This window comes from Ochotona curzoniae, unplaced genomic scaffold (assembly GCF_017591425.1).
Source record: "Ochotona curzoniae isolate NIBS_2020 unplaced genomic scaffold, NIBS_Ocur_1.0 contig_3622, whole genome shotgun sequence".
In the NCBI taxonomy this organism is placed as follows: Eukaryota; Metazoa; Chordata; class Mammalia; order Lagomorpha; family Ochotonidae; genus Ochotona; species Ochotona curzoniae.
In genome coordinates this window covers 27,900,386-27,926,317 of record NW_024465926.1, presented here as the reverse complement: position 1 = coordinate 27,926,317, position 25,932 = coordinate 27,900,386, and the positions used below count along the sequence as shown (strand labels likewise).

Genomic DNA, 25,932 nt, shown 5'->3' with positions numbered 1-25,932 from the left:
GTTTGCTGCATTCCTCCTGAAAGGCTGTGCAGCGGCACTGGTGGTGGCAGCAGGTGGGGCTGCCTGGTTACGATGAATCGGGAGCTGCTGGGAATGCTGGCTGTTTTCTGGGTGTTGGGTCCTGGAATGCTCTCCTTGAACCCTGGGCCTGCCTGCTGCCTCCCAACCTGTCGCCATGAATGCAGACTGGGCAGGAGAGCCTCTTTGCCTACCACCCCAAGCATTTCCCACCCCTCTAAAAGAAAAGCCCTGCACCTCTGCATAATCCACGAGGAATTACCTGCCCAGGTACAAGACTGTCCAGCTAACTCGCTCCTGGGTTTGCAGCCCTCTTGCCTGCATCACATGCTGACATGGGCTCTGAGGGCCTTCACTCACCCCTCATCCCCAACTGCTCCCTCATTAGATGCTTACTGAGTACCTACTGTGTGCCACGTCAGGCTGAGTGCAGAAGATGTGGCTGTGTGCAGAACTAGCGCAGCAGCCATTTGGCCTGGCGGGGAAGCTGTTCACTGGGACGCCCGCATTTCAGGCGGGAGTGTCTGGGTTCCCGTCTTTTTCCTCTCTGGATTCCAGCTGACAGCCAATGCTCACTCTGAGAATCAGCTCTGGTCTGGTGCCTCCCTCACTACGGAGGGCCTCAGCTGCTCCTTTCCACCCCCTGGGACTGCTGCTCTCTGACACACACAGTCCTGGGGCCCCAGCTATTCAGATCCCAGCGGTCAGCTCTTGTCAAAAAGGGGCAGGCTTTCTGTGCCCCTCCCCTACCCGCCCACTGCCTTTCACAGAATGCCCACCGGCCACCTGCTCTGAGGATTCTCTGGAAGTTAGGGATCGTTGGGCTGCGCTATCCTCTGTTTTAGTATATGTGCTGCCGAAGCGAGCACATGCGCTATCCTCTGAAGGCTCTACCGGATAGAAGCGGCATCCTGGATCCCTCAGGTTGCTGGTGGATTCTGTTCTCTTGCTGCTGTAAGACTGAGGTCCGTGCTCCTCGCTGGCCACCCAGGGCTCCTGGCTCTTGATACAGCTGCTCACACATCAAGCCCACAAGGGGAGTATGGGGCAGTTGGCTGGTGGGGGAGAGGATGACGGAGCGGCATTTGGTCATATTGGTGAGGCAGAGACAGAGGGAACTCCTATCACTGGCACCTTCTTCAGTTACCCACAATGGGTTGGGTCTGGGTCAGAGCTGAAGCCAAGAACCAGAACCCAATCCAGGTCTCCCATGTGGGTGTCAAGAAACCAAGTACCGGAGCCGTCACCACCTGATGCCTCTCTGGGTCTCATTGACAGGAAGCTGGAGTCAGGAGCAGAGCAGGGGATGAAATCCAGGCACTGTGATGTGGCAGGATGTGGGTCACTTACAGAGCAGGCTAAATGTCCATGCTTATGTGCCCTTGTCCGTTGATCAGCAGCAAGTTCCTGGCTCCACTCACACTTAAAAAGTGGGGGTCCCACAGGAACGTGGGCCCCGTGGGGGCAAAGGCTGTGAGGACCCAGGGACATTCTATTCTTTTCTTGCCACTGAATTTAGAGTTGTGTACAAAACCAATGTCCCATATTTGCCAGTGTGTATTCCTGAACAGTCCTAGAAAGTTCCATAACTCCACGTCCATGCTCTGTTGATGACACAGTGTTGGGATGACCACAGTATTATACAGCTCTAAGGCTGGAGGCCAGCTAGTGTGTGTCCTCCAGCCTGGGGGTTCTCTTTGAGGGTTGTTTTGGGCCATTCTTGATCCATTTTAAAAAGTTTGGAAGATTTTTTTTTTTTTTTTTACTGAAAATGTGTTGGTTTTATTTTGAATCAACACAAATGCATCAATGTTTAAAAGATGACTTATGTTTATGTTTTGAATAATACTAAACTCCTGGGTGTCCTTTGGAAAAAAAAAAAAAGGCCTGCAACCCTTCAGAGCCACAACCAACCCCTGAGGTGACCCATGTGCCCCGTGCACCTGTGTCCCCCCCCGCCCCCATCTCCCTCCAGGGAGTCGGCATCCCCACATGCAGCCCTCTCACCTTTGGCTCTCCTCTGTGTCCAGGCCTTGGGCTCCCGAGTCAGGTTTTCACTGTGCTAACTGCTGGGCAGGATGCTCTTACTCCCACTCCTAACTCGGTTGCCACCTTCTCCTCTTTGTTCGGGGTCTCCTGGTGGTTAAGGCACTTACGTCTCAACTCAGAGTGCCTGGGTTTGATCTGTGACTCCAGGTTCCAGCTAAGGCAAACCCTGGAGACAGCGGGGATGGCATCAATAGTTGTCCTCCTGTCACCTACATGTGAGACCTAGACTGAGTCTGTTTCTTCCAGCCCTAGCCCAGCCTCACCTGTTGAGGGCATCTGGGGAGTAAACTCCCAGATGATCTTTCCCTCGCTCCATTTGTCAAAAAACAAGCAAAACACGCCCCCCCCCCCGCAAGAGCACTTTATTAAATAATGAGCATTCGCTGCTCATTCCATGGAGTAGCTTTGCATGTTCCAGAATCATCTCTAAGTACACGTGTTTACTTCACATCTGGCTTTTAAAAAATGTTTTATTTACTTGAAAGGTGCAGTTACAGAGGGAGAGGGAACAACAGTCATAAACTGACATGGCAGGTGGGGAAACCATGGCTTGGGCAGTTAATGGATGGTCTTGGGCAGAGGTTCTGCTCTGAGTCCTGGTTAGGAAGTCGGCCTTTGCAAGAGGATGCTGGACTTTCCACCATGGTCTATACCTACAATGTCACGATACACTTAAACAGAATAACAATGTTCTTACAACTGCTGCTGAAGGACTATATTATGGCTATAAAGGAGGGGGAACAGAGGGAGGGGCAGAGATTATATGGGGACAGTGGAAGGGAGAAACCCCTGAGCCTAAGGAACTGTATTATGAAAAATGTAAAAATTAAAAAACATACTTGCATTTAATTTCCTTTGACCTAAGCATAAGAGCAGCCTATTGTGGCAGGGTTGAGTTCTGAAGGTAGAAATTAGATAAAAGTATAATCGCTCAGTTGAAATCAAAGCAATTTCTTGAAAATCATGCTTTAGAAAAACAATTATGCTTAGGAAAACAAGCCTGTCCCAAGGAGATAAATGTTTTCTCTGATCTGTGGTAACTAATGCACAGGATACAAAAAATGTATCACTCACTACGTGAGTGAAATTGATATTTTGAGATTTGATTGTTAATAGCTTTTGTCTATACTCTTGAGGAATGGTGATTTTTTTTCTGTTTGCTAATTGGTGATTTTTCTTTTTAATCTAAGGGAATGCTAAGGCTGTGTGGTTATAAAGTGAACTGAAATTATGCCATTATAAAAATTAAAAAAAAAAGGAAGGAAGAAAGGTGGTAGGGTGGAAAGTACCACTACGTTTCCAAATCTGTACTGTGAAATAAGTTTACCTTATGTAAGTAAAATATTTAAAAGAAAAAAAAAGGAGTGAGTCTTTGCCCCTTAAAAAAGCACCAGCTTGGGCTGTTGCTATGGAGTGGTGGGTAAAGCTGCTACCTGTGGCGGCCAGCATTCCAGATGGGGCTGGTTTGAGTGCTGGCTGCTCCACTTCTGACCCAGTGCCCTATTAATGAGCTGAGAAAAGCAGCAGCAGATGGCTAAAGTGGCAAGATGGGCCTCTGCCACCAAATGGGAGATCCAACTGAAGTCTGGCCACCCCTGGTCACTGTGGCCATCTGGGAAAGAACTCATGTGGGCAGATAAGATTCAGCTCTCTCTGTAATCCTTTCAAAAACCAAATTTTAACAAAAAATCAAAACAAAAAAGGGCCTTACTTTTTGTCTACCAGGCAGTGAGGGTGCACAGCTGGCCCAGGTCCAGCTGAGGCTGGCACCAAATGCTCCCTGCCCTGAACTTGCTTCTGCAGGGACTAGCTCTTAAAACTACAAAAGGACACATAGGTCTTGGTGGGACCCTTGCTGAGGATCACAGATGCTCTAAGGGGAATCGTGGGGCCTTTCACACTCACAGGGCCTCCTAACAGCGGGATGTCAAGTCAAGGGATGTTCCGGGGGACAGGCTGTTTCCCGGGGCTCAGTAGCAGCTGTAATGCCAGATCAATTTGGATGTGCAGCTGGGACTGGAAGTCACGGTTCTAAAGGCAGTACGGCCACTCCCATGGACAGATGAGGACACTGAGGCCACCTGGCTGCAGGCGGTGGAGCAGGGCTCAGGCTCTCCTCCCAGCCCCCAGCCCCTGTCCATTCAGAAGATGAGCGGCTTCCTCTCTCAGGGGCCGGCACTGTCCCCTGCATATGGCTGTGACTCAAGCATGACTGTTGAAGATAAGGCACGGAATGCAAACATATCCAGAGAATGTGGTTGTTTAGGGCTCAGTCCCACCCCACCCCCACGGCCTGCCAGCCATGCAGGAGCAGTTGAGTGTGGGTGCCCAGTGCTTCTCAGCAGGGTGGATGCTCTCTGGCTGGGGAGGGCAAAGCAGCAGAGTCTGCCCACAGCTCCTTCCTGCTCCCTTTTTTGGAGGCTGAAATCTTAGACTGATCCAGGAGCCAGACAGGCGGGCAGACAGGCACATTCTTCTCAGGGTAGGCTGCCTCCTCCTGCCGCAGCCCAGGCCTGACCCCGACTGGGTTTCAGGCAGTGGGACTAGGCAGAGCTCCCCGGAGTGGGGGTTGGGGGAGGTAAGGAAAGCCCCCAAACTAAAGGCTGTGGTTTGGAGTCCTGTGACCCTTGAAGCTAAAGTCAGGAAGGGGGAGGTGGTGGCGGAAGCCTTGTTCAGAAAGCCCCAGGCGCCTGGGCTGGTAGCTGCAGCATTTGCTGTGGGGACTTCTGCCCTGCTCCCGGGCAAACCCCTGCCTGCCTTGGCGCATTTCCCCAGTGAATGCCCCCAACCTTGGCACCTGAGCTGGGGGAGAGGTTGCTTTCAGCTTTCACAAATCACTAAGGGCCGCTCCATAGACCTGTACCCAAGTGAGACCCATACAATGGCTTCTGGCTGGCACACAGAGCTTTTGCCTTGCAGCTTCTCTGTAGAAATCACCCTTGGCATCTTCTCAGGGGAGGAGGGCTGGGCACAGCTGTGGGCAGGAAGGTGGGTGTAGTTTCCTCTGTGCACCCAGCAGGCTACCAGCCTTGACCTAGCTCCCTCCCCACCCCTGGAGGCGCCTTTCTGGCTGCTGTGGGGAAGTGGAAGGGGTGGCCCACTGGAGTCCAGATCCTGAACCTTGGATGTGTCAGCCGTGAGAACTGCACACACCCAGCTTCTCTGCCAAGGGGAGAAAGCATCAGCCTCCCCCCCCCCCCCCGCACAACTTCTCTGAGAACAAAACTATGCCTGGCACAATGTGCCAAGGGCTCAGCATCAGCCAGGGGATTGGTTCCCACACAGCCCTGGGCAGGCAGTGGCTCTGCCCAGTGCCCCCCTGGTCCTTTGTGGTACCACCACCTGAGGGCACTATGAGGCAGCAGGCTTGTTAAATGAAACACGCCTTAGTCACAGCTGGCCTTTGCACAGCTGTCTTGCCTGCTTTCTCTTAGGTCTCACCTAAGGGCTTTGTCCCTACTCTGGTGACTGCACCAGACGATGCCCTCAAACCGTAGGGGATGGGATGTCCCTGTTTGGGTTGGTGGACATGTGGTACAAACCATCAGGATTGTGGCAGGTGCTCAGAAATGTCCACGGGGTTGCTGGGCAGCGCCACATTAGCACTCACCCAGCAGGGTCGGTGTGGGGCACTGTGGGCGGCGTGTCACAGTTACGGATACGTTTACTTCTTGTGTCATTCATAAAGCAGAAAGTACTATTCTATCATGTCTGTTCTGCAGAAGGAAAAACCAGAATGTGAGGACAGGTCCAAATGCAAGTGCCCAAGGCTGGAGGGCTGTTCTCTGTCCAACCAGAGTTAGAACTTACCTGGAGAGGAAGTGGATGCTGGGGGCAGGGGGGAGAAAGAGCGGGGGACAGCCTGTTGCTGGCGGGATTCTTAAGTCTGGAATACTGTCACCTTTCCTGACTCCCGGAGTTCTGGCTGCACAGAAATTTGTACATGTAGGAGGAACCTTCCCCCATCCAATCTGCAAGTCCTACAAAGTCCTTAGCAAAGACTACAAACACAAGTTCTACCTAAGACTGGATTCTAGGGGACCACACTATGGCACAGAGGGTTATACTCAGGCCTCCAGCATATCAGTGCACTGGGTCAAGTCCTGGTTGCACCACTTCTGGTCTTTTGGTAACGCACCAGGGAAAGCAGGAGGGGATGGTCCATGTGCTTGGGGTCCTGCCATCCACATGGGAGACCTGGATGCAGTTTGAGCCTTTTGGTTTGTCTGGCGCAGCCCCAGCACAGCAGCCATTGTGGATCTATCACTGTGTTTAAGAAGACTAGATTTCAAGAGATTGAAAATCCAACTCAAACTAGCTTAAGAAAAATGGGAAGGCTGGACCACAGTGTGTGCCATCAGAGGAAGGAAAGGTTTTCCTCACACCTGAAACCAGGATCACAACCTCTCAGGGAACTGTAGTTCTGCTTCCTGCTCCTGCAGACTGGCTGCAGAAAATGGCCTGGCGCGCACCTGGTAGTGTCACCCCAGGTTCCCTCACCAGAGGTAAGGGTCTTTACATATGACTCTCATGGTGTACTGTGAAGGCAGAGAAACTGACAGCCTGTGCCAGGTGGCCAGCACCAGGGTAATATACACTGGCTCTCGCAGAGGTTGGGGTAACCCAGGCAGACCCACGATGCCAACCCCTGCAGACACGATTCTAAAGGCCTCGGCAGGTCGGGCTGCCATGTGCCACAGTCAAGAAGGCAGCATCTCCAGGTCACTTGAGCAGACATTTATTGAGCACCTATCAAGTGCAAGGCACTGTGCTAGGCGCCGTGGCAAACACAGAGTGAGCATAGAGGTCCCTGCCCGCGAGGAGCTCACAGTCTGAAGTAAGACACAGTACACAATCGGCTGCAGCAACAGCAGCCTGAGTGGCAAGGGCCACAAGCAAGACACAAAGTGCTGTAGGGAAACAGAACAGGATGGGGCTGCTTCTGGTCTGAGCTGGGCAAGGGTGCAGAGCAGGCTGGGTGTTGGGCCTCTGAAAGGGGAGAACCATCTGAGAGAAGGGGCACACACGGAGGCAGGGAGTGGGAACAAGGCGCGGCTGCGGCAAGGGCTGTTCAAGTGGGCAGTCAGGTGTGGCTGGGAGGTGGGCTGCTCTGCACACTGGGCCCCTTGGGCTTGATGCCACTGAAGGTCATCACACATGTGCTTTACTGGGAGATAAACCTGGAATGGAGAAGGGTGACGGGAGAGGGGGCTGGGTTGGTCAGGATGCCAGATGAAGACTGGTGGGCAAGAGAAGACAGCAGATGCAGGGGTCACAGGGAGGAGGGGGCAACAGAGACCACCATGCTTTGGGGGGAGAGTGGGGCTAGGGGAGCGGTGAGGCTGATGGGAATGTGGTGACCTCTAAGGGTAAGTGTAGGAGCCCTCAAGTGATACACAACCCTCCCCGCCCTGTCCCCTCCACCAGTCGCTGAAGCCTGGCAAGCAGCAGCTGGTTACAGATCCCCAGGCCTCACTCCAGACCTACTCAGCCCATGTCCCTGGGGGCAGAGCCCAGGAACCTGCATTTTCTGTGAACGCTGCCTTGTCTACCTGCAGACTCATAGGTGGCCTGGTGTCTGAAAACAACCTGGTTGAGAGGAGATGGTTATTAAGGACTTGTTTTCAGGTAAGAGAAGAGAAAGAATGAAGTGTGTGTCCTTCTGGAAATGGGAACAGGAAGGCTGTGGCACCACACACCCAGCTTGCTGAGTGCGCACAGAAAAGGACTCTGGAATCCTGACTGATGTTCCCTAGACCACTCCCAAGTGGTGGAGGGATCCCCATGGGAAGGGAATGGGGAGGAGCTGGGGGAAAGCATGAGCAATGATCGAAAACTGGTGAATGAATGATGTCAGAGGACATCAGGCGACTTAACTACAATTGGAGCGCCATGTGGTCGAACGGGGAAGTGAGCTAGAGATAGGAGATGAGAGGTGAAGCTCAGGGTTGCTGGTGGGAAGGACACGTGGCGACAAGGAAATGCTGGTGGAGCACAAATGGGAAGACTCCCAAAGGCTGGTGGCACCTGGGGACGGGAGGCGAGGATGCTTCAAGGTCTGTTCCTGGTGGCCCCAGGCCCAGGGTGGGGAGCAGAGGTGGTGAGTGGGGGATTCTGAGTGAGGCAATGGGGCCTCTTTTGCACTCCACACCTGCAGCCCATGGGAGCCTTCTCTTCCTGGGCCTGTGTCCTGGTGACATGGCTGTCCTGCAGGACAGCTGACATGACTACTATAATGTGGTCCTCCAGGTGGGCACGTGCAGGAGGGCAGGCTCATCTTTTTGCTCCCAGAAGAGGTAGCTCGGGGCCTGGGCAGAATGTGGCCCGGGGATTTTTCAGTGCCACCAGTACCTCCAGGTGCAGCAACCGCTGCCTCTGCCTGCTATAATGCTTCCAGACGTGGAGGTTGTGGCCAACATGACTGGGGTGGCAGCTAAGATGTCTCAGCGAGAGGCAGATCACCTACAAACACCTCCCGAGCGGCACAGAGCCAAGTATTACTAGGAGGCAAAGAAAGATTTAAATTTCTGTAATGGCTTCAGAATTGGGTTTTTAAATACAAAATCTAAAATGCCAGATTTCAGAATTATCAATTATCTTTCATGTCACAAATTATAAGTGTAAGGGATTGTCTACTTTCTTCTTTTCCATAACTCAGAAAGGTTACTGGCAACTAGATTTCTCAGAAGCAATCTTAAAAAATACTCAGTGTTGAAGGTCAAGTTGCTTCTAAAGCCTAGAAATGTTATGCCCCACAGCCTCCATCCAGCATTCGAGCAGCTCAGTCATAGCTATCAGAGACTCCTGGCTCTTCTTTTCTCAGAAGGAGGGGAACAGCGGACTGGCAGAGGCTGCAGGACCAAACCCTGAGCCACAAAGGGTCATCTGCGAGCCCTCCCCATCACCTCTGCTGTGATGTCAAAGTTGAGACCCAGGGTCCGGAGCTGAAGCCCCTTTCTTGGTCTACCTCAAGTCTTCTGCCTCTGCTTCCACAGCCGCTGACAACCATTCAGGGCATCCAAGTCCGGCCCCTGGACAGCTCTGGAATGACCTCAAAAGATGCAGAGACCAGATGAAAGCCAGGGGGCAACACACTGATGGGAGTCCTGACTGCCAAGAACAAAGCAGCAGAGAGTCCTCACCCACTCCTGACAGGGTCAGAAGAAAGACAGGAGCCACAGCACAGACATGAAAACGACTGTGAGCAGCCCAGGCAGCACGGGTATAAAACACTAAGCCCTTTCAAAGTCCAGAGAAGAGTAAGGTGTTAAAGAGTCACCCAGGAAAAGAACTTCACTGACACAGAGTTTAGAAACACTGAAAAAAAAGGTAATACTAACATACCAATTCTGAGCCTCACAGGAACAGCTGTTTAGGAAACACCGAAGAGACAAAACACAGCAAAAATAAATAGAGGGGCCCAGGACCCCTAGAAGCTACTAATGCTATTTACTGGCTTGGGTCACTCTCAAGAGTAGGAAATTGGTTTTTGGCAAAGCTGTACAAACTCCATGTTGAGGTGCTGCCCGTGGCTGTGGGCATGAGACGTCCATTGAGTGTGGAGCTCTTCCTAAGCATCGTCACGCCCTGCCATGGTCACCATAGGCTGGGATGGGGCGTCTGAATTCCCATCAGGTGCACGAAGTGCCCACCTGGCCTCTCTACGGCTGGGGATGCGGGCCCTCTGTGCCACGCTTCCCGCTTCCATAGGGAGGAAGGAAAGGAGGGATGGGGCGAAAAGAGCTTGAAGACTTCTCCCAGCCCTGACAGTCTGTGACTCACTTTGGCCTGGTCAGGAACTAGGCTAGGCACAAAGTGCCATCTAGTGGCACCACCTGTCCACTCTCACAGTTGGCTCCAACCAAAGCCCCCACAGGAGCAAATCAAGTCCAACTCCAGTGGGGGGCAGGGCAGAGGACAAGCACATTTTGTTAGTGGACGTGACATATTCATCTCAAGAAAATAAACTTTAAGAGTCTTGCTTTCCTTGGGGAAAGCAGCTCTTTTTTTATTAGAAAGACTAACCATGTCCATTTGTCAATATTTTCTGCTTTAAGGAAAATAGTTTAAAAAACATAAAAATGTAAATACACTCAGGAATAACCACTATCAAACAGTTATGAACAGGCAGAAAATGTAGACTTTCCTTTCACAGAAAATGTTAACTCTGTAATAATAGCAGCATAATTTATATATAGAAAAAAGCTGGTTTTGAAAATCCATTTTTTTAATGGACAAAAAGTCATTTATCCCTTGTGCAATACAAAAATGCTTGCACTGGGAAACTGGGTTCTTCACATTACAGTACTTCTGGCCAAGTCAGACATGGGCCCTGGGTTCTGCTCTCTGCGCCGTCCTCAGTCCAACACCATGGCAGACAGGGCATTGAGATCTTTCATATACGGATGGGCCACCAAGATCTGGTCAATTTTCAGTCTTTGCTCAGAGTCAGGGAAGATCTTAAGAAGGGCTTCCCTCAGCTCGTTGGTTTCTGCAGAAGACCTCTGTGCTGGCAAGGGCAGGCTCTGTGCGATGCTGGGAAGGTTCGGCATGAGCGGGAAGCTGGACTGCTGCGGAAGCCAGTGGCTGGGAGGGGTGCCCTGACTCCGGGCTGGAGGCTGGTGGCTGGAGCTGGTGGCCTGTGTGCCAGGGCCTCTGAAGCTGGGGTCGAACATGCCCACTGGTGGCAGGGCATTGAGGGGCTGCACATCTCTGGGGGTGCAAGAGAGCCTGGTGAGCTGGGTGAGAGACATCAGCAAGCTCTTCTCCAATGTTTGCTGCTGACCGGGGCACCCAGTGTGCTGACTGCTGCAGGCGGTGACGCAGGCGCCTGCGGGACCTCCAGGGACACCTCCTCTAGAGGCCCAGAACGGGCCAAGAGCTCAGTCACTGACCCCAGGGCAACAGGGGAGCTCCCACAGAGATGCCGCACTGGTTCTTATTGACGGGCATTAACTATGACCCGCCTGGGCCCTGAGCCAGTCTCCACCAACCAGGCCTACTCCCTGCCTAAGCCTCAGTGAGAAGTTGAGCCCTCAGGCCGTACATTCTCGAGCATGTGCACAGAGAGGTTATGGGAACCATTCCACAGCCTCTCTCCCACTGACGCTGGCTAAACAGCTTCCCAATCTCATTGCTGGGCCCTCTGTGAGGGAAGTGGTTACTAATGTCTTAACCGATTAATTCACACCTGTGTCAAGCAGCAGTCGGGGGGGAAGAGAAAAGACAGGCAGCCTAGCGCTGGCTGCTAGTCTGCTTGAGGGGTGGGAGGAGACAGACAACACTCTTCTCCTCAGCTTGACCACAGGCCTCAGGTGCTAATGCCCAGTGGGGACCGGAAGAAAATAATGAGCAACAGGCTGAATCATGCTGATCTCTGTGCAAGGTGGTGTGTGTGTGTGCGCACACACGCACACAGGGCGGGGGTTGGGTGTGGGAAAGGATAACAAACCAAACCCAGGGCCTCAGCAGGCTCCTGGGACAATCAAAGTGTCAGCTGTGACGCTCCACGTCCCTGAGGAGCTGGGCCTTTCTCTCCAGAGACTCCAGCACCCTGTATACAAGGGTCTGCTGGGAAGCACACAGGAGTGCAGGTGACTCAGTCGTGAAAAACAAAGGACTGTCACCAGCAAGCATGTAGGCAACTAACTGCGCTGCGCTCTCAAAACCAACAAAGCCAAAGGACAACGAAAATATTTACCCCTATTCAGTTGATAATCAGGTAACATGGAATACTGGCTGTCAGTTTCTCCAACTCAGTGAATCCTGAATACAAGTCTAACATATTCAAAGCAAATAGCTTTAAAAAGGGGATGACAACATACATTATATACTAAGTGACATTTGCCAGTGATCACCAGCTTGGTAAACCTGCTTTAGATGCTTTGGGGCCTTGCTGCCCATATGGGAACCCTTCTCAGGTTCTGGCTTCGGCAAGGTCCAGTCCTGATGTTTCTTGCAGTCATTTGAGAGAATGAACCAGGGGATGGAAGCTACATCTCTATCTCCATTGTTCTTTGTCACTCTGTCTTCCAAGCAGATGAAAAGAAACATAAAAACAAAACCCAAAAAATGAAAGAATCACAACTGACATTCTGATCTTTGGGGGGGTAGTTTCTTGATTTGCTGCTACATACACAGTACCAACACTACATCTAAAACTTTAAAAATAAATACCTAAGATGTCAGCGCACTTATATTGAGGCACAAATAACTGAAACATAAGACTATCTGAAAGAGGAAATACCTAGGAAAGACTTCCTTCTGAAGAAATTCTTCTAAGCGAGGTCCACTTCTTCCCAGAGGATCATCAGGAACCATAAATATGTCCCCCACGAAAGTATACTGCAGCAGCCTGCAACACACAGAAGGATTACAGCATGCAGGAAGTGAGAAGAACCTCACAGGCCACAGACAGCTCACAGATTCAGGCTGCTTCACTGGCTAAGAGGGGGGAAAAAAACCACACCCAGCTTAAACCATGTAATTTCTCTCTCTCTCTCTCTCTCTCTCTCTCTCACACACACACACACACTAGGAGCTGGCCCTCACATTCCTCTCAACACTTTCACATTTTTCTCTGGGCTTGACAGACAGCTTATTCTCCAAACAGAACTTTGAATGCAACCTGAAGAAGTGAGATGAGAAGACTTTGTAATCAATGCGTCCATGGCAAACTTAGTGAAAACGTTTTTAAAGAAAGGAAAACAGTATTATGTTGAAGAAAGAAAATCCAATGTCAATAAAAAATTATTATCCGGCTGCAGGAAATGGGGAAACGAAACAGTTCAAGTGTCCGTGCTGGCTCTGCAGCTCTCAGGAGGGAATGGTCTGAAGCACATTCAGAGCCTCCAAACTCAGAGACGAATGTCTAATAAGTTAGCGATGATGAGCCAGGGAGAGACCCAACAGGAACAGAAGATGAATTAATGCCTCATCCCGTGTGCTCTGAAGTTCAAAGACCAGCTCTCAGTTCAGCTATTCAACAGTGCTGGGTCAAAATGCACAGAGCAATTGACTCTCACCTGGGCATTTACAACCAAGAACCTGTTACTAAAGTCCTCTAACAATCCAGTAAACATTTCAGACAAGGGGTAACCATGACAACCCAGAGAGGAAACAGACAGCTCTGCTAGTCATACACCACTCTAGTTAGACCTGGCTTGAGAAACAGTCATCTCATGTGCTAGGACCTGTAGCATGTATGATTTATCCCTGGCGCTACTTCAGATCTTGCTTCTCTTGTAAGCAAGCGGTCAGGGGAAGCATCCCAACACAGGTCCTGGAGCCTGGGTTTGCTCAACTCAAGGTGGTTTTTAGCAGTTGGACATAGTCACAGTGTTGTCACACACGAGCAATTAATAGCAGTGAACGTTTTATTCTTCACTCTAACTCTAGATGACATGTAAACACCTATTCAATATGGATGAGGAAAAAGCTCAAGAAAAACATCAGATGCAGAAGCATGCCCCGCAAGCTCTGAGTCATCACAGCTCTGAGCACACTGCTGCTCGTCCCGTTTCCTTGCTGAAGCTGATGCAGTTCAGCGCTGGAATTGTCAGTTCTCTCTCAGTCCAACCTTCCCACTTGACAGGCAGGCTAGAGGGCCAAGGGCTTGAGTGCAGAGCCAGGCTAGGAGGCCGCTTATGCTCTCTCACAGTGAGCTGTGCAGTGACCTCACACACAGCAGGCTCAGCCACCTCACGTCCAGGTTTTTGCTGTCTGGGCTGGGTCCTCCTTGTCACCTTGTGGGACCAGCTATCCTGTGCACCAGGACAGGAATTCAGCTTAGTCTGACCACACTCTGGTGCTTTATGTTGCTTCTGCATTTAAGGCCCACCGCAAACAAAATTAAACAGTAACAAAATTTCCATCCCAAGACAAAAAGAGCAAATATTACCTTTTTGTAATAATCTCTCGCCAAGAGACTGACTCAGTCACAAATTCTCTAAAGTTATCATTTGTTACAATTATGCCACCAGTTTTATCTGCTAAGTGTAGTAGAAACCTATGGGAATATAAGAGAATTTTAAATGAGCAAACAGGCAACCCTGGATTAGAGAAACCACATTCTAAACAAGAGGATTTCATCTTCTAGGCTGAAGAACAATGTAAAATGGTGAGCACTTCTGAAGTTACTGATCACCATAAAAACTTTTTTTCATCCAATTATAAAAACGTATAACTAGAGTTTATACATTTTTCTAGAAAATCTATAGTCACAATACATAGTGGTAGTAATAGTTCATAAGGGGAAGAACAGAGATTCAATCAGAGCTAACAAAGCTGTGAAATCACAATTCAGTTTGTTGTTGCTAAGCAACAGTATTTTGGTTCTAACATCAGTTACTCGGTGTAGTCAGTCTTGTAAGTCTATTTTTTAAATTCACAGGTTCACATTTCCGTCTCTAAGAGATGTCTAGAACTGCTGTTCTGTTTTGCTGAGGTAACAGATCCACTCAAATGAAAGTTATGAAAGAATACACGTTGAAGAAAAACGGTAAGAATGAGACTGTTAAGGACTGTATTTTACTGTTGCAACTTGTTCTTCCTGTTCAAATCCTTTGAGTAACTCAGAGGATCACGTGAATTCCATTCCCCAGGACCTGAAGCTAACCCTATTTGTCTTGGATAATGTGGACAAGGATGATGAGACAACCCATTCTGAGACAGGGGATTAGAAAGATCAAACCTCATTAATTTCAGGGATGTTAGGATTGGGAAGGAAAACACACTTGGTTCTTTTGGGTTAAAAAGGAGCATTTTACAAACCACTTCTAATTGGTACAAGTTTTAAGTGGTAACATCTGCTTGGAGTATTCCTAAAGAGGCTTTTCGTTAAAGCACTAGGAATTAGGGCACACATTCTTGTCCTCTAAGAGCCCCGTAAGCCACGGGAACACTTGGTCCGCACGCCTGGACTTGCAGCCCAGTTCAACAGGGGGGAGAACTACAGGCAGTGTCAGGTCCCAAGGTCTTCCCCAGATCCAGCAGTTCGTTCGACTTTTGACCTGAACACTCTAGCGTCCCAGGTGCCAGGTCACATGCCTCCCAGGACTTCTCACTGAGTCCCCGCCCTAGCTACTGTGTTCCTCAGCTCTTCACATCACCTCACCTGTGATTCTTCTCTCCACCCAATCAGGTATCCGATTTCAGCTAGGTGCAGGTCGAGGGCTATCAGGAAGGCACCTGGTAAATGAATGTCCACTGCCAGGGTTCTCTTTTTAGCTCTCACTCATGGAACCCACTGATTCATCTGCCCACAAGTTGCACACTATCTTCAACGGGAGAACAACAGGGAAAACTCCCAGGGGTGGAGCTGTTGGCTCCTGCAAGCCAGAGATGAACAGGCTAAGTGCAGGGCAGCAACGAGCAGCTATCACTTGGGTTTTACACATGGAAAGACTGGCTCCTGCTAGTACTACCCAGGAGAGAGACTGTGAGAACTGGTGCCGTCATCACTGGGTAAGTTTGGAATCTTCTGTCTCCCACAGCAAACTCCCCTTTATTACTTATTTGTGAATCTTTTCCTCCAGATTACAGGCCCTTGAGGGCAGGATGTGTGCCCGATTCATATATCCTGGGAACCAACCTCTGCAGAGGACTTGGTGGGTGCTCAGTTAAGTTTCTAGAAAAAACTCAAAAGGTGTCTCAGATGCACTGCACCTGCTTTCTGAATGACTCCTAACCTAAGGAGGCGCTTACTCCCATCACATTGCATTCACCCATGGGGAAGAAACTGCAGGTCCAGTTGTTGGTCAATACAGACCAGGAGCAGGCAGGTAGTAGTGGCAGACCACTGCTGAGTGCCTGCTTTTACTTAGATTCTCAGTCATGTTTTATTAAAAAACAAAACAGAAACTCCAACAGCTGTTTTTGTTTTTTTTTGGTCAAGGTCCTAAGCCCACACAGCATAGACTTGAGTATTTAAACTAATGATCATAAACATAACAGCCCTCAGACCACTGAGTCAGTAAGACCTTTAATAGTGTGGACCTGTCCAGGGGAGCAGGTGGCTGGCTGTGCACCACCCCATCCCACCTTAGAAGGAAAAGTGGTCTTTCATACCTGTCATCATGAGAAGCAATTCTCTCTCCAAAGACCATCCGAGCAGGAGTTAAAGATAATATTCCAAGCTCCTGGAGCTGGGTTAAGAAGTGCTGTTCTGTTCATGGAATAAGTTGAATATATATTCAGAAAAGGACTGTCTTCCAAGAGGTATAAAAACAAATCAAAAGCACTCGTGAAAACTTGTTGAAAATCTTTATTTTCTATTAACTCAATTTTGCTAACTCATTAAGAAGAAAAACACCCTTGTAAGGCAATACAAGGTAGGAACTGACTTCAGCTACTCTTTGACTATAAAAGAGGGCTCAACTCATTTGCTTTTTAAATTGCACAGAGTAAACCATAAACCCCCATTTAGTGAGTTCTGTAAGAACTTTTACAGAGGACAAGAGTGAGCACAGAAGCCGGGTGAAAACAGTGCTGCCCCATCCTAAGGCCTGCTTCAGCCTGGGTCAGAAACTGTCAAACCCTCCCTCTAGCGGCCTCCTAACCAGTTTCCTAGTTGCCAGGGCAAATATTCATGGGTCTTCATGGCAGTAAGGTGGCAGTAGAAAGCAAAGGGGTTCTCCAAACCACATTCGGTAATGAGCAAGAGGCTGAAAGCTCTAAGCCTGAGATTTCCTAATTTACATTCCTTACAGCGGCACTCCCTGCTGACTTAGGCAGAAATGCCCACCATCCCAACATGTTTTATTGTCCTAGAAGGGCACAGCATTAAGCCACTCTAAGATTCTCATAGGGAATCCAATGGTAAAACTTGCTACAAAATGAGTGGATCTACCTTACTTTAATGTACCTTCTGTTCGCTCAAACAGGCTCTTCAAAGTAAGGGAAGTTGGGAATGCTTGGGAAATATGTGGTTTTACCATTTCCACTTTACTAGTGCCCGAACGTTACTTCCTCTTTCACATGTTGGGCAAGCTCTTCTGCACACGCCCCCCTTCCTCCCAGTCTACTTTTTACTTCTAGGGATGGGGCCACTTGACCCCATGTCCTTTCCTGACCTGGGATGGAAACTGCCTCAGCGTCTGTGGAGCACTCTGGACTCTCAGTGAGCCTGAGCCTCCTGCTGCGGCCGGCAGATTGGCCACGCAGTATCACACGGTGAACAGAAATGATTCGTAAGAAGCTGCTCACAACACCGTTAAAAAGACATATCTGAAAACACCAAATTTATCAAGTGGCCATTTTCAAGCCACTATCTCAACAGGCCAGAAACAAACCCAGCCTAACAGAAGATACATTTTACTTCTTAGAAAGTCAGGGGAAAATTTTTGTGATGCATAATAAACTCTAACATAACTTTCTCTATAATCAACTAGGCTAATTTTCCACCCTTCACACAAGTATTTCCTCTACCTTAACATTCTTCATTTGATGTTTTACCAAGTTCAGCAGATTTATACTTTGGTTTTCAAGTTGCTGCCTTTGGTATGTGGCTCTGCTCCGGTCAGTATGTTACGACTGTAGCCAATTCATTGAAAAACCATCCAAAAGGTGGAAAAATCAGTGTACCTCACCTGTGACATTGGGATCACGTCTTGTTCTCCACTGAGGGACAAACACAGTGATGTTTCTGTTGCCAAGCTTCCAAAAATACTCAACCGCAATTGCAATCCCACGACAAGAAAAAAACTTTTTCAAACCATGGCTGTAAGAAAATATGTGACATTTTACCTTAAAGCAAAGTTTCAACATAGAAAGGTCGAAGGGACACAGAGAGCAGTCAGAGCTTTCCCTGTCAGGCTCCAGCTTTAGTACAGCCTGCCACTGAGCTACAGTCTGCTGTTCTGCAAATCCACGATGGGCTCCACTGCAGGAGACAGAACTGTATCATGATTTTTCTCACACTGTTTAGGTGATTTAATTGCCTATTGTGGTAGAGGGCATTAGCCACATGGTATTACTTGTTTACATTTTTTTTCAAAAAGCTCATATATATATATAAAGATATATATAAATTTCATATAAGTATAAATTTATATAAATATAAATTTATATAAATAAATAAATATATATATTTTTTAAACATCTTACAGGTGCAAGCTGAAGCCAAAACTCCAATAAAGCTATGTAGGGGGATTAGGAGGTGTTTTTGCTGAAGTAGAAAGCAGGGGGAAAAACAAGATAAGCAGAGAGAGAACAGAACCCACAGCGGCACACTTTTCTATCACAGGAGGTACAGTCGCTGTCCCAACACTCAGTGACCCGACTAGTGTGGGTAGGGGACGACAACCGAGAGTGAGTGTGGCCACGCTCAGAACGCCCACAGAAAGTCACCAGAGCACAGAGGCCCAATGCTCCCCATGCTCCCAGTCTGCAAACACATTTCGAACAACGAAAAACACTTCAATTTCATTTTCCATTTAGTAACTTTTTAAAAAAAAAATATATATATATATATATATTTAAAGTTTTAAATTATGCTGGTTGTAAACCATTTGTCTACCCATGGGTACTAGGAAAAAAAGGAGGAGGCAGGGAGGGACTAAAACCTGAAACTGTAAAATTGCAATTTATGAAGCTGGCATAATTTTATTGCCACCGATTCATTGATTACCTCCGTTCCAGTGACAATATTATTCGGAAACTTCACTTGTGTCTCCTCCGGGACTACTCCACTCAGGCCAACTGCCTCACCTGTGTCACTCAAAGTCCTGCCAAGTTAAACTTAGGCTTTCTTAACTATACATGCACCCTCAGCCCTACCCTGTGACTGCATTTAGACTGAACTTCCATGCAGCTACTGAGCAGAAGCTCAGCCTCTCACAGTACTCTCATTCTACGCATAGCCTCTAGCTCCACGCTGCTCCTCACCTGATGAATCAAAGGGGACCTGGCCAAAAGGAACCACCCTTCACACACCAACGGCATAGCCGGTGGTGGTACTCTTGCCTTCCTCCTCTTCCTGGGCTCAATGCTTTTCCTTTTGTTGCATTGTATGAAGTATTTCTGTACCTTCCTTGTGCTTCTTTTTTTCAAGATTTATTTCAAAGGCAGAGCTATGTACAGATAAGGGAAAGACAGAAAGGTCTTCCATCTGTCGGTTTACTCCTCAAATGGACACAATAGCTAAAGATGAGTCAGGAACTCTGGGTCTCCCACATGGGTGGCAGAAGCCTAAGTAAGTCCAATGCTTTCCCAGTCACATTAGCAGGCTGGGCTGGAGATGCAACAGCTGAAACTTGAACCTGTGTTCCTTTGGCACTGCAGTTAGAAGCTTAACATGTAGTATCACAACACGGCCCCCAGCCCCACGCTCCTTTAAATAGCCTCGGCACTCAACTCCCATCCTTCATTGAGGATGCCGCTAGATACAGGCCTTCTAAAAACTTCCTTCCTTTCATCTTACTTCCTATCCTGCACTGTGCATCTGAATCCCAGAAATAGAACCGATAGCTGAACACCTGCCAGGATTGCACAGCCAGAGTGAGGGTGCCTGGGTCACACTGAGGTCTTCTCACTTATAGCAGTGTCCATCTCTATCGCTTCCAGTGGTATGTCACCCCAGTCCCACAAACATTCTTTGAAAGCAGCGGTGGTCTGCACTCATAACAAATATCTCACAAACTCATCTTTTCAGAAGATGAAGAGCACTCCCTTTCAGGGACCCAGAAACAGGAGCTTGGAGAGGCTCTGTCCCAGAATATATATACAAATGAACTTAGTGTTGATGAACTAATTCAGTTAAGTTTATGTATCCAAAAGCATTTGGAGATAGCAAGAATGTGGCTTATGTGACAAAACTGGACATGGTTTGTTTTGTTTTGTTTTGTTTTGTTTTGTAAATCTATTTGAAAGGCCAACAGCAAGAGAGGTGGTTCACTCTCCAGAAGCTCGCCACACCTGGGGCTGTGCCAGGCTGAAGTTAGGAATTCATTCTGGGTCTCTCACGTGGGCCGCAGGCATCCAGGCACTTGAGCCATCACCTGCTGCTTCCCAGAACGCACACAAGCAGCCAGCTGGAATGAGAAGCAGAGCAAGGACTCAAACCCAGATGTAACGATGCAGGCACTATGGAACAAATGCTGCCCAGAGGTACTGTAGAAACTTTTTTTCGTAATAAAGCTGAACTTTTTCAGTGTAAAACAAACTTGAATCATCCACTGCTGTAACTGCTTAACAGCAAGGACAGACCTAGAGTTAATGGCAGCAGAGCCCCAATATGAAAATCCAAAATACACACACACACACACACACACACACACACACACACACACACACACACTTTTTTCAGACCTCAGAAGGACAGCTGCAGGGTCAGATAATGTGGCAGTTTTAAGGACTACTTGGGAGGCACATATTTGGTCTTGAAATGAATGGTTCAAGCCCTGGCTGCTTTGCTTTCGATCTAGCTTCCTGCTAATACACACTCTAGAGGCAGGTGATGATTCAAGCACTTGAGTCCCTGCTGCCCTTATTGAAAACCTTGACTGAGTTCTAGGTTCCCGACTTTAGCCTAACTCACCCCTTGCGGTTGTGGGCACCTGGGGAACACTCAGCAGTCGGGTGGAAGATCTCTCCCTCCCTTTCAAATAAAATGGGGTGGGAAAAGGGGGAGGACTAAGAAAGCTTCTAAGTGCCTCTTGATCTTTCAAAGATAATGTGGATCACCTTTCCTTCTTTTCTGTAAATGCCTCTTACTGGCCACAGTAGAAACTAGGAGGGATGAGAACCCTCTTCCATTTCCTTAGGTCACTGCAGAACAAAGAAGGAAAATGAAGTCATGTTAGGGATTCTTTAAATGCTAAGACACCAAATCATTTCTTTGTTCTAGACTTCTACATCTGAAAGGGTGAGGGAGGAAAACAGATCCATCTGCTGGCTCACTACCCAGTGGCCAGAACCACCAGGACTTGAGCCAGGTTAAGGCCAGCACTGCATCCCGGTCACTCATGTGGCTGGTGGAGGCCATCGCCTTCTGCCTTTCCAGGTACACCAGCAGCAAGCAGGACTGCAAGTGGAGCAGCCAGGACTCACACCAGCACTCAAATGTGGCATGCTGGCATCGCAAGGGGAACCTTATTCCTCAGCACTGCAACAGCGATCCCAAGAAAAAGCAAAGACCATTTCTACAAATGCCAACTAATTTCCCAAGTAGTGTTCTCAGTGATGAATGCCACTTTTGATACTTAAAAAAAAAATCTCTAGAATTGAACAGCAATGATTCAAAATTCTCGCAGATATATTTATCCAGAAAATAACTTCAGGGAATAAAAAAGGGGGGGCGGGGCGGGGAACCAAACTGCTGATTTGAAAATGTTGACAGACGGACTACCAGAACTCTATTCACCCACAGCATGTGGGCCCCTGGCTCCAAATGCAGAATGAACTGCAGTCACTGGGCCCGGGAGATCAGGTGAGCAGGCTCTTAGGAGCAATCAGAAGTCCTGTTCCTCAGAACTGGTAACCAGTGGGTCTGGCGTGACAGCTCAGTGGCTAAACCCTCACCTTGTATGAAGACTAGGATCCTACATGGGTGCCAGAGTGTGAACTGGCTACCCCACTTCCCATCCAGCTCCCTGCTTGTGATCTGGGAAAGCAGTCAAGGACGGCCCTAAGCCTTGGGATTCTCTACCCAAGTGGGAGGCTCAGAGGAAGCTCCTGGTTTCAGATCAGCTTAGCTCTGGCCATTGTGGCCATCTGGGTAGTGATCCAGCAGACTAGAAGATCTTTCCGTATTTCCTTCTCTCTCAAATCTGCCTTTTCAGAAAAAAAAAATTAAAAAAACTGGTAATAAGTTAAATCATCTGGTTTGTCTTCTACATCATAAGAAATAGTCAATTAAGAAGTGTTCAAAGCAGAGAAGAGCCAGATGATAGGCAACTGATTTTAAACAAAAAAACAAACGGCAGTGTCAAAGGAGCCTCGGTTGGCCTTGGATAGCCGGTCCTCTGCTGCCCCAGCTCACAGCCAAGCCACGTGTCCGGCTCAGCAGCGTGCCTGCAACGCACCTCCCCGTGCAACGGGACCAGGGTCTGGTGCGGAGAGCCCTTGGTCCTGGGAAACGGGCAGTGGCTGGAAAGGGAGACAGCCTCTCGTCCGTCAGCAATGCACGTTCCTGGGGAACCTGGCGCCAAACCATTCCTAGACCATCTGCCTCTTGGTCGGGGTTTCCTATGTAGCAGAGCAGCTCCCTCGCTGCGATCTACTGAAAGTCAGCCCTCAACACAGGATTTGTAAATAAATATAAATGAAGAAAAAAAGAAGCAAGAGGAAAGAAGAGGGGGAAAAAAGTAAAAAGAGAAAAAAACAACAAAGGGCATCACAAAGGTGTTGTGGCACAGTGGGTCAAGTCACCCTCTGGAACCTTAGCATCCAGTATTGCCGTGCCTGGGACAGAATGCCATCTCTGCGTCTAGGAACTTCCTGCTAATGTGCCTAAGTACCTGGACTCCTGCTACCCCTGCGGGAGACCTGAATGGGGACCCCAGCTCCTGGCTTTGGCCTGGCCCAACCCAGGCTGTTGCGGGCATTTGGTTTATGAACCACCAGATGGATCATCTTTCCCTGTCACTCTGGCCTTCAAAAAACAAAACTAAAACTGAAAAAAGAAAAGAGAAAAAAAAAAAAAAAGGCAGATCAGAGTCCTTTCTGAGCAACTCGGAAAAATGATCTCTCTTTAACAACTTCTACTTAATAAACACAACCACTGAATCCTGCTACAGAAGCACCAGCATGACAAGATGTTGAAAATGCACAATTCTGGCAAGCAAAGGGGCAAATCTCACCGATATGGAAAATTACTACCCAGATAAGTCAGGTGCTCTTGTGCTGAAGTTTCGGGCTGACAGAGCCCCGATGTTACTTGGTCCCCATTGAGGTGTCTAGCCATTTACCACAATTTCCACTTACTCATTACTTGACTCATTCATCGCGGCAGGGGAAAAACAGCGTAAAAATACGCACACTCAGCAGTGTGCAGTGGGGGGTATTCTGGAATTTCTCACGCGTGTGCAGAAGCTGCAGATATCATGCTGCACAGGCAGAGGCTGAGCCTGACACCCCCTGATCCTGTTGCTTAACAACTCAAACTTCTCCTAACTACTTCCCCAACTACTGAGGTTTACTCTGGACCACACACAATCTATGTCTTCAGTAAGAAATTCTCAAATGCTGAGAAAGGTGGTTCTGGAGACATCATGGGCCCAAATCTCTTCTTTGTGTAACCTTGCACCGTTAAAGCTACTTCATGCTATGTAAATTTCAGATATTTGTTGCCTTACAAAATTGGTACTTTGTTTTTATTAAAAAAACAAATAAACAAACTTGCCGTATCACTGTGATGCAGCACATTAAGCCACCATCTGCAGTGCAAGCATCCCATACGGGCACCGGTTCAAGTCTTAGCTGTTGGACTTCCAATCCAGCTTCCCACTGACGTGCCTGGGAAAGCAGTGGAAGATGGTCCCAGTCTTGAATCCTTGCTACTGACAGGGAAGACCTGGATGAAGCTCTTGGTTTCAATCTGGCCTGGTCCTAGTTTTACGGACATTGAGAAGTGAACCAGCAATGGGTGCTCTCTCTCTCTCCTCCTCCTAATTCTGCTTTTCAAATACATAAATCTTAAAAAACATAAAAATGATAGTAGTCGGTTGTTGCAGCAGTTAAACTTCCCTCTTCGATTGCCCAAACCCCTACTGTTGTGTCAGATTTAATTCTCACCTCAGCTTCCAACCCCAGCTTCCTGCTAATGCCTACCCTGGGATGCAGTGGGGATGACTCAAGGACTCCAAACTGAACTACCAACTCTACTTGGGCCTGCCCCGGCTCAGACTGTTGTGATCTGGGTGAGGCAAGATCTCTCTGTGTCTATGTCTGTCTGTTTCTCTGCTTTTCAAACAAAAATTAATACACATTTTCTAAAAATAAAAATATGTAAAACAAGGTACAGTGTCTGATATGCAAAATGTGTTACAGTCTTAAAATTCCAGATATTTCACAGCCTCGGTGAACAACTAATCTAAACTGATAATGGGCAATGAAAAGCCACTAAAGCTGTCCTAATGTTTAACTCTGTGATTCATTCTTTCATCAGCAAGTATTTGCTGTGTGCCAGACCATGGGCATTGGCAGTAATTCTGTGAATAGGAGACTGGTCCTTCAACACATTCTAGGAAAATGTAATGCACTTAATATTGAAGCTACTGATTTAGAGTAAGGGCTGACCCTTCCATAGAACATTTAAAGTTTATCTAGGTGGAATCCACATAATATAATCATTTGAAGAGACCAAATCAATGGACTTGACACCCTCACAATGCTGTTTAGCCACAATTTACATTCAGCTCCACACATTTCCACATCATTACAAAATCAAACCCCATTACCCATGAAGCAGATTTTCCCCCTAGAAAAAATGGTTAGTTTTAACTACTGGTATTTTCAAGTCAATCCATATCCAATTAAGGATAAGTCTATCTTCTTAAGAGTAGCAGCACATCTCTTTGTAAAACTGTAGTATTTAACTTGAGACAGCTGGAAATCCAAAGAAAACTCAGATCCTTCCCGAGAAATGTACTTTCAAAGACAGCTTGCAGCATCCTGCAGTGCCACAGCCAACAGTCTAAGGAAACAGCGGGGGCCGTTCTGAGGTGTCAAAAAGAGCAGACAGGGGTACTAGGAGCTGAGCCTCCTATTAGAAACACACAGCACTTGGGTGGGCCTGGCGAAGTGGCGCAGTGGTTAAGGTCCTCGCCTTGCACGCCCGGGATCCCATATGGGTGCCGGTTCTAATCCTGGCGGCCCCGCTTCCTTTCCAGCTCCCTGCTTGTGGCCCGGGAAAGCAGTCAAGGACAGCCCAAAGCTTTGGGACCCTGCACCCGTGTGGGAGACCCAGAAGAGGATCCTGGCTTCGGTTTGGCATAGCATCAGCCCGCTGCGCTCCCTTGGGGAGTGAATCAATGGACGGAAGATCTTCCTCTCTGTTTCTCCTCTCTGTATATCCGCCTTTCCAATAAAAAATAAAATAAATCTAAAAAAAAAAAAAAAAAGAAACACACAGCACCACTCCAAATACCAAGAGTGCCTCTGAGAAACACTACAACTTCCCCAGGTGTGCTTAAAGTATCACTATCACTCACTGTTCATTTTACATGAATTTGCATTTCTTATTCAACACCAATTCGGGAAATCTTCCCACAGAGAAAAGTGAAAAATGATTAGTAATTACAATTAAGATCTAAACATCATATCATCACATGGCTCAAGAAACTGTTAGCAGCACGGAACTGGGCTGGGCTGCTGTTCTGTGGGAGACGGCAACTGTACTTCACGTTTCCACTTAGATGATGCTATGTAGCGGGGGTCACTTGCTGGGGTTTGCTCAGGAGTTACCACTAGACAAAATGAAATGACAGTAAACAGTGTCATTTGCAAACAAAGACAAATGAGACTAAACTACATATTTTCAAGTCCTGTCTTAAAAAAAACAGAGCCACTGGGGCCTGGTGCTTCTGCCTGAGGTGTTGACATTGGATATTAGCACCAGTTCCTAGCTGTTCCACTTCTGATCCTTCCTGCTTATGGTCTGGAAAAGCAGGGAAAACTGGCTCAGAGCCTTGGGACACTGAACCCACGAGGGAGACCCAGAGGAAGCTCGGCTTCAGATTGGCCCAGCTCTGGACATTGCAACCATTCAGGGAACCAGAGGATGGCAGATTTCTCTATAACTCTGCCTTTCAAATAAAGATAAATCTTTAAAAGCAAAACAACAACCCATGGCATCAATAACTTATTCAAAAAATAAAAAAGATAATTGTTATACATATTAATACATTTGTAGATAAAATGAAATGC

The 25,932-nt window shown here is 48.1% G+C and overlaps 1 protein-coding gene across 3 annotated transcripts in view; it reads right to left on the bottom strand.

Annotated features, from left to right (window-relative positions):
• Window positions 1-6,791: 6,791 nt before the first annotated feature.
• Window positions 6,792-25,932, bottom strand: part of N4BP1 (NEDD4 binding protein 1) — a 48,402-nt gene continuing 29,261 nt past the window's right edge. For all 3 annotated transcript variants that reach the window (XM_040982742.1, XM_040982745.1, XM_040982744.1), the window contains exons 3-7: window positions 17,655-17,785; window positions 16,135-16,231; window positions 13,967-14,074; window positions 12,314-12,421; window positions 6,792-10,779 (exon numbers count right to left, since the gene is read on the bottom strand). In XM_040982742.1, the coding sequence (XP_040838676.1) occupies window positions 10,425-10,779; window positions 12,314-12,421; window positions 13,967-14,074; window positions 16,135-16,231; window positions 17,655-17,785 (799 nt within the window). In that variant the 3' untranslated portion in view covers window positions 6,792-10,424. The remainder of the gene's footprint in view (window positions 10,780-12,313; window positions 12,422-13,966; window positions 14,075-16,134; window positions 16,232-17,654; window positions 17,786-25,932) is intronic.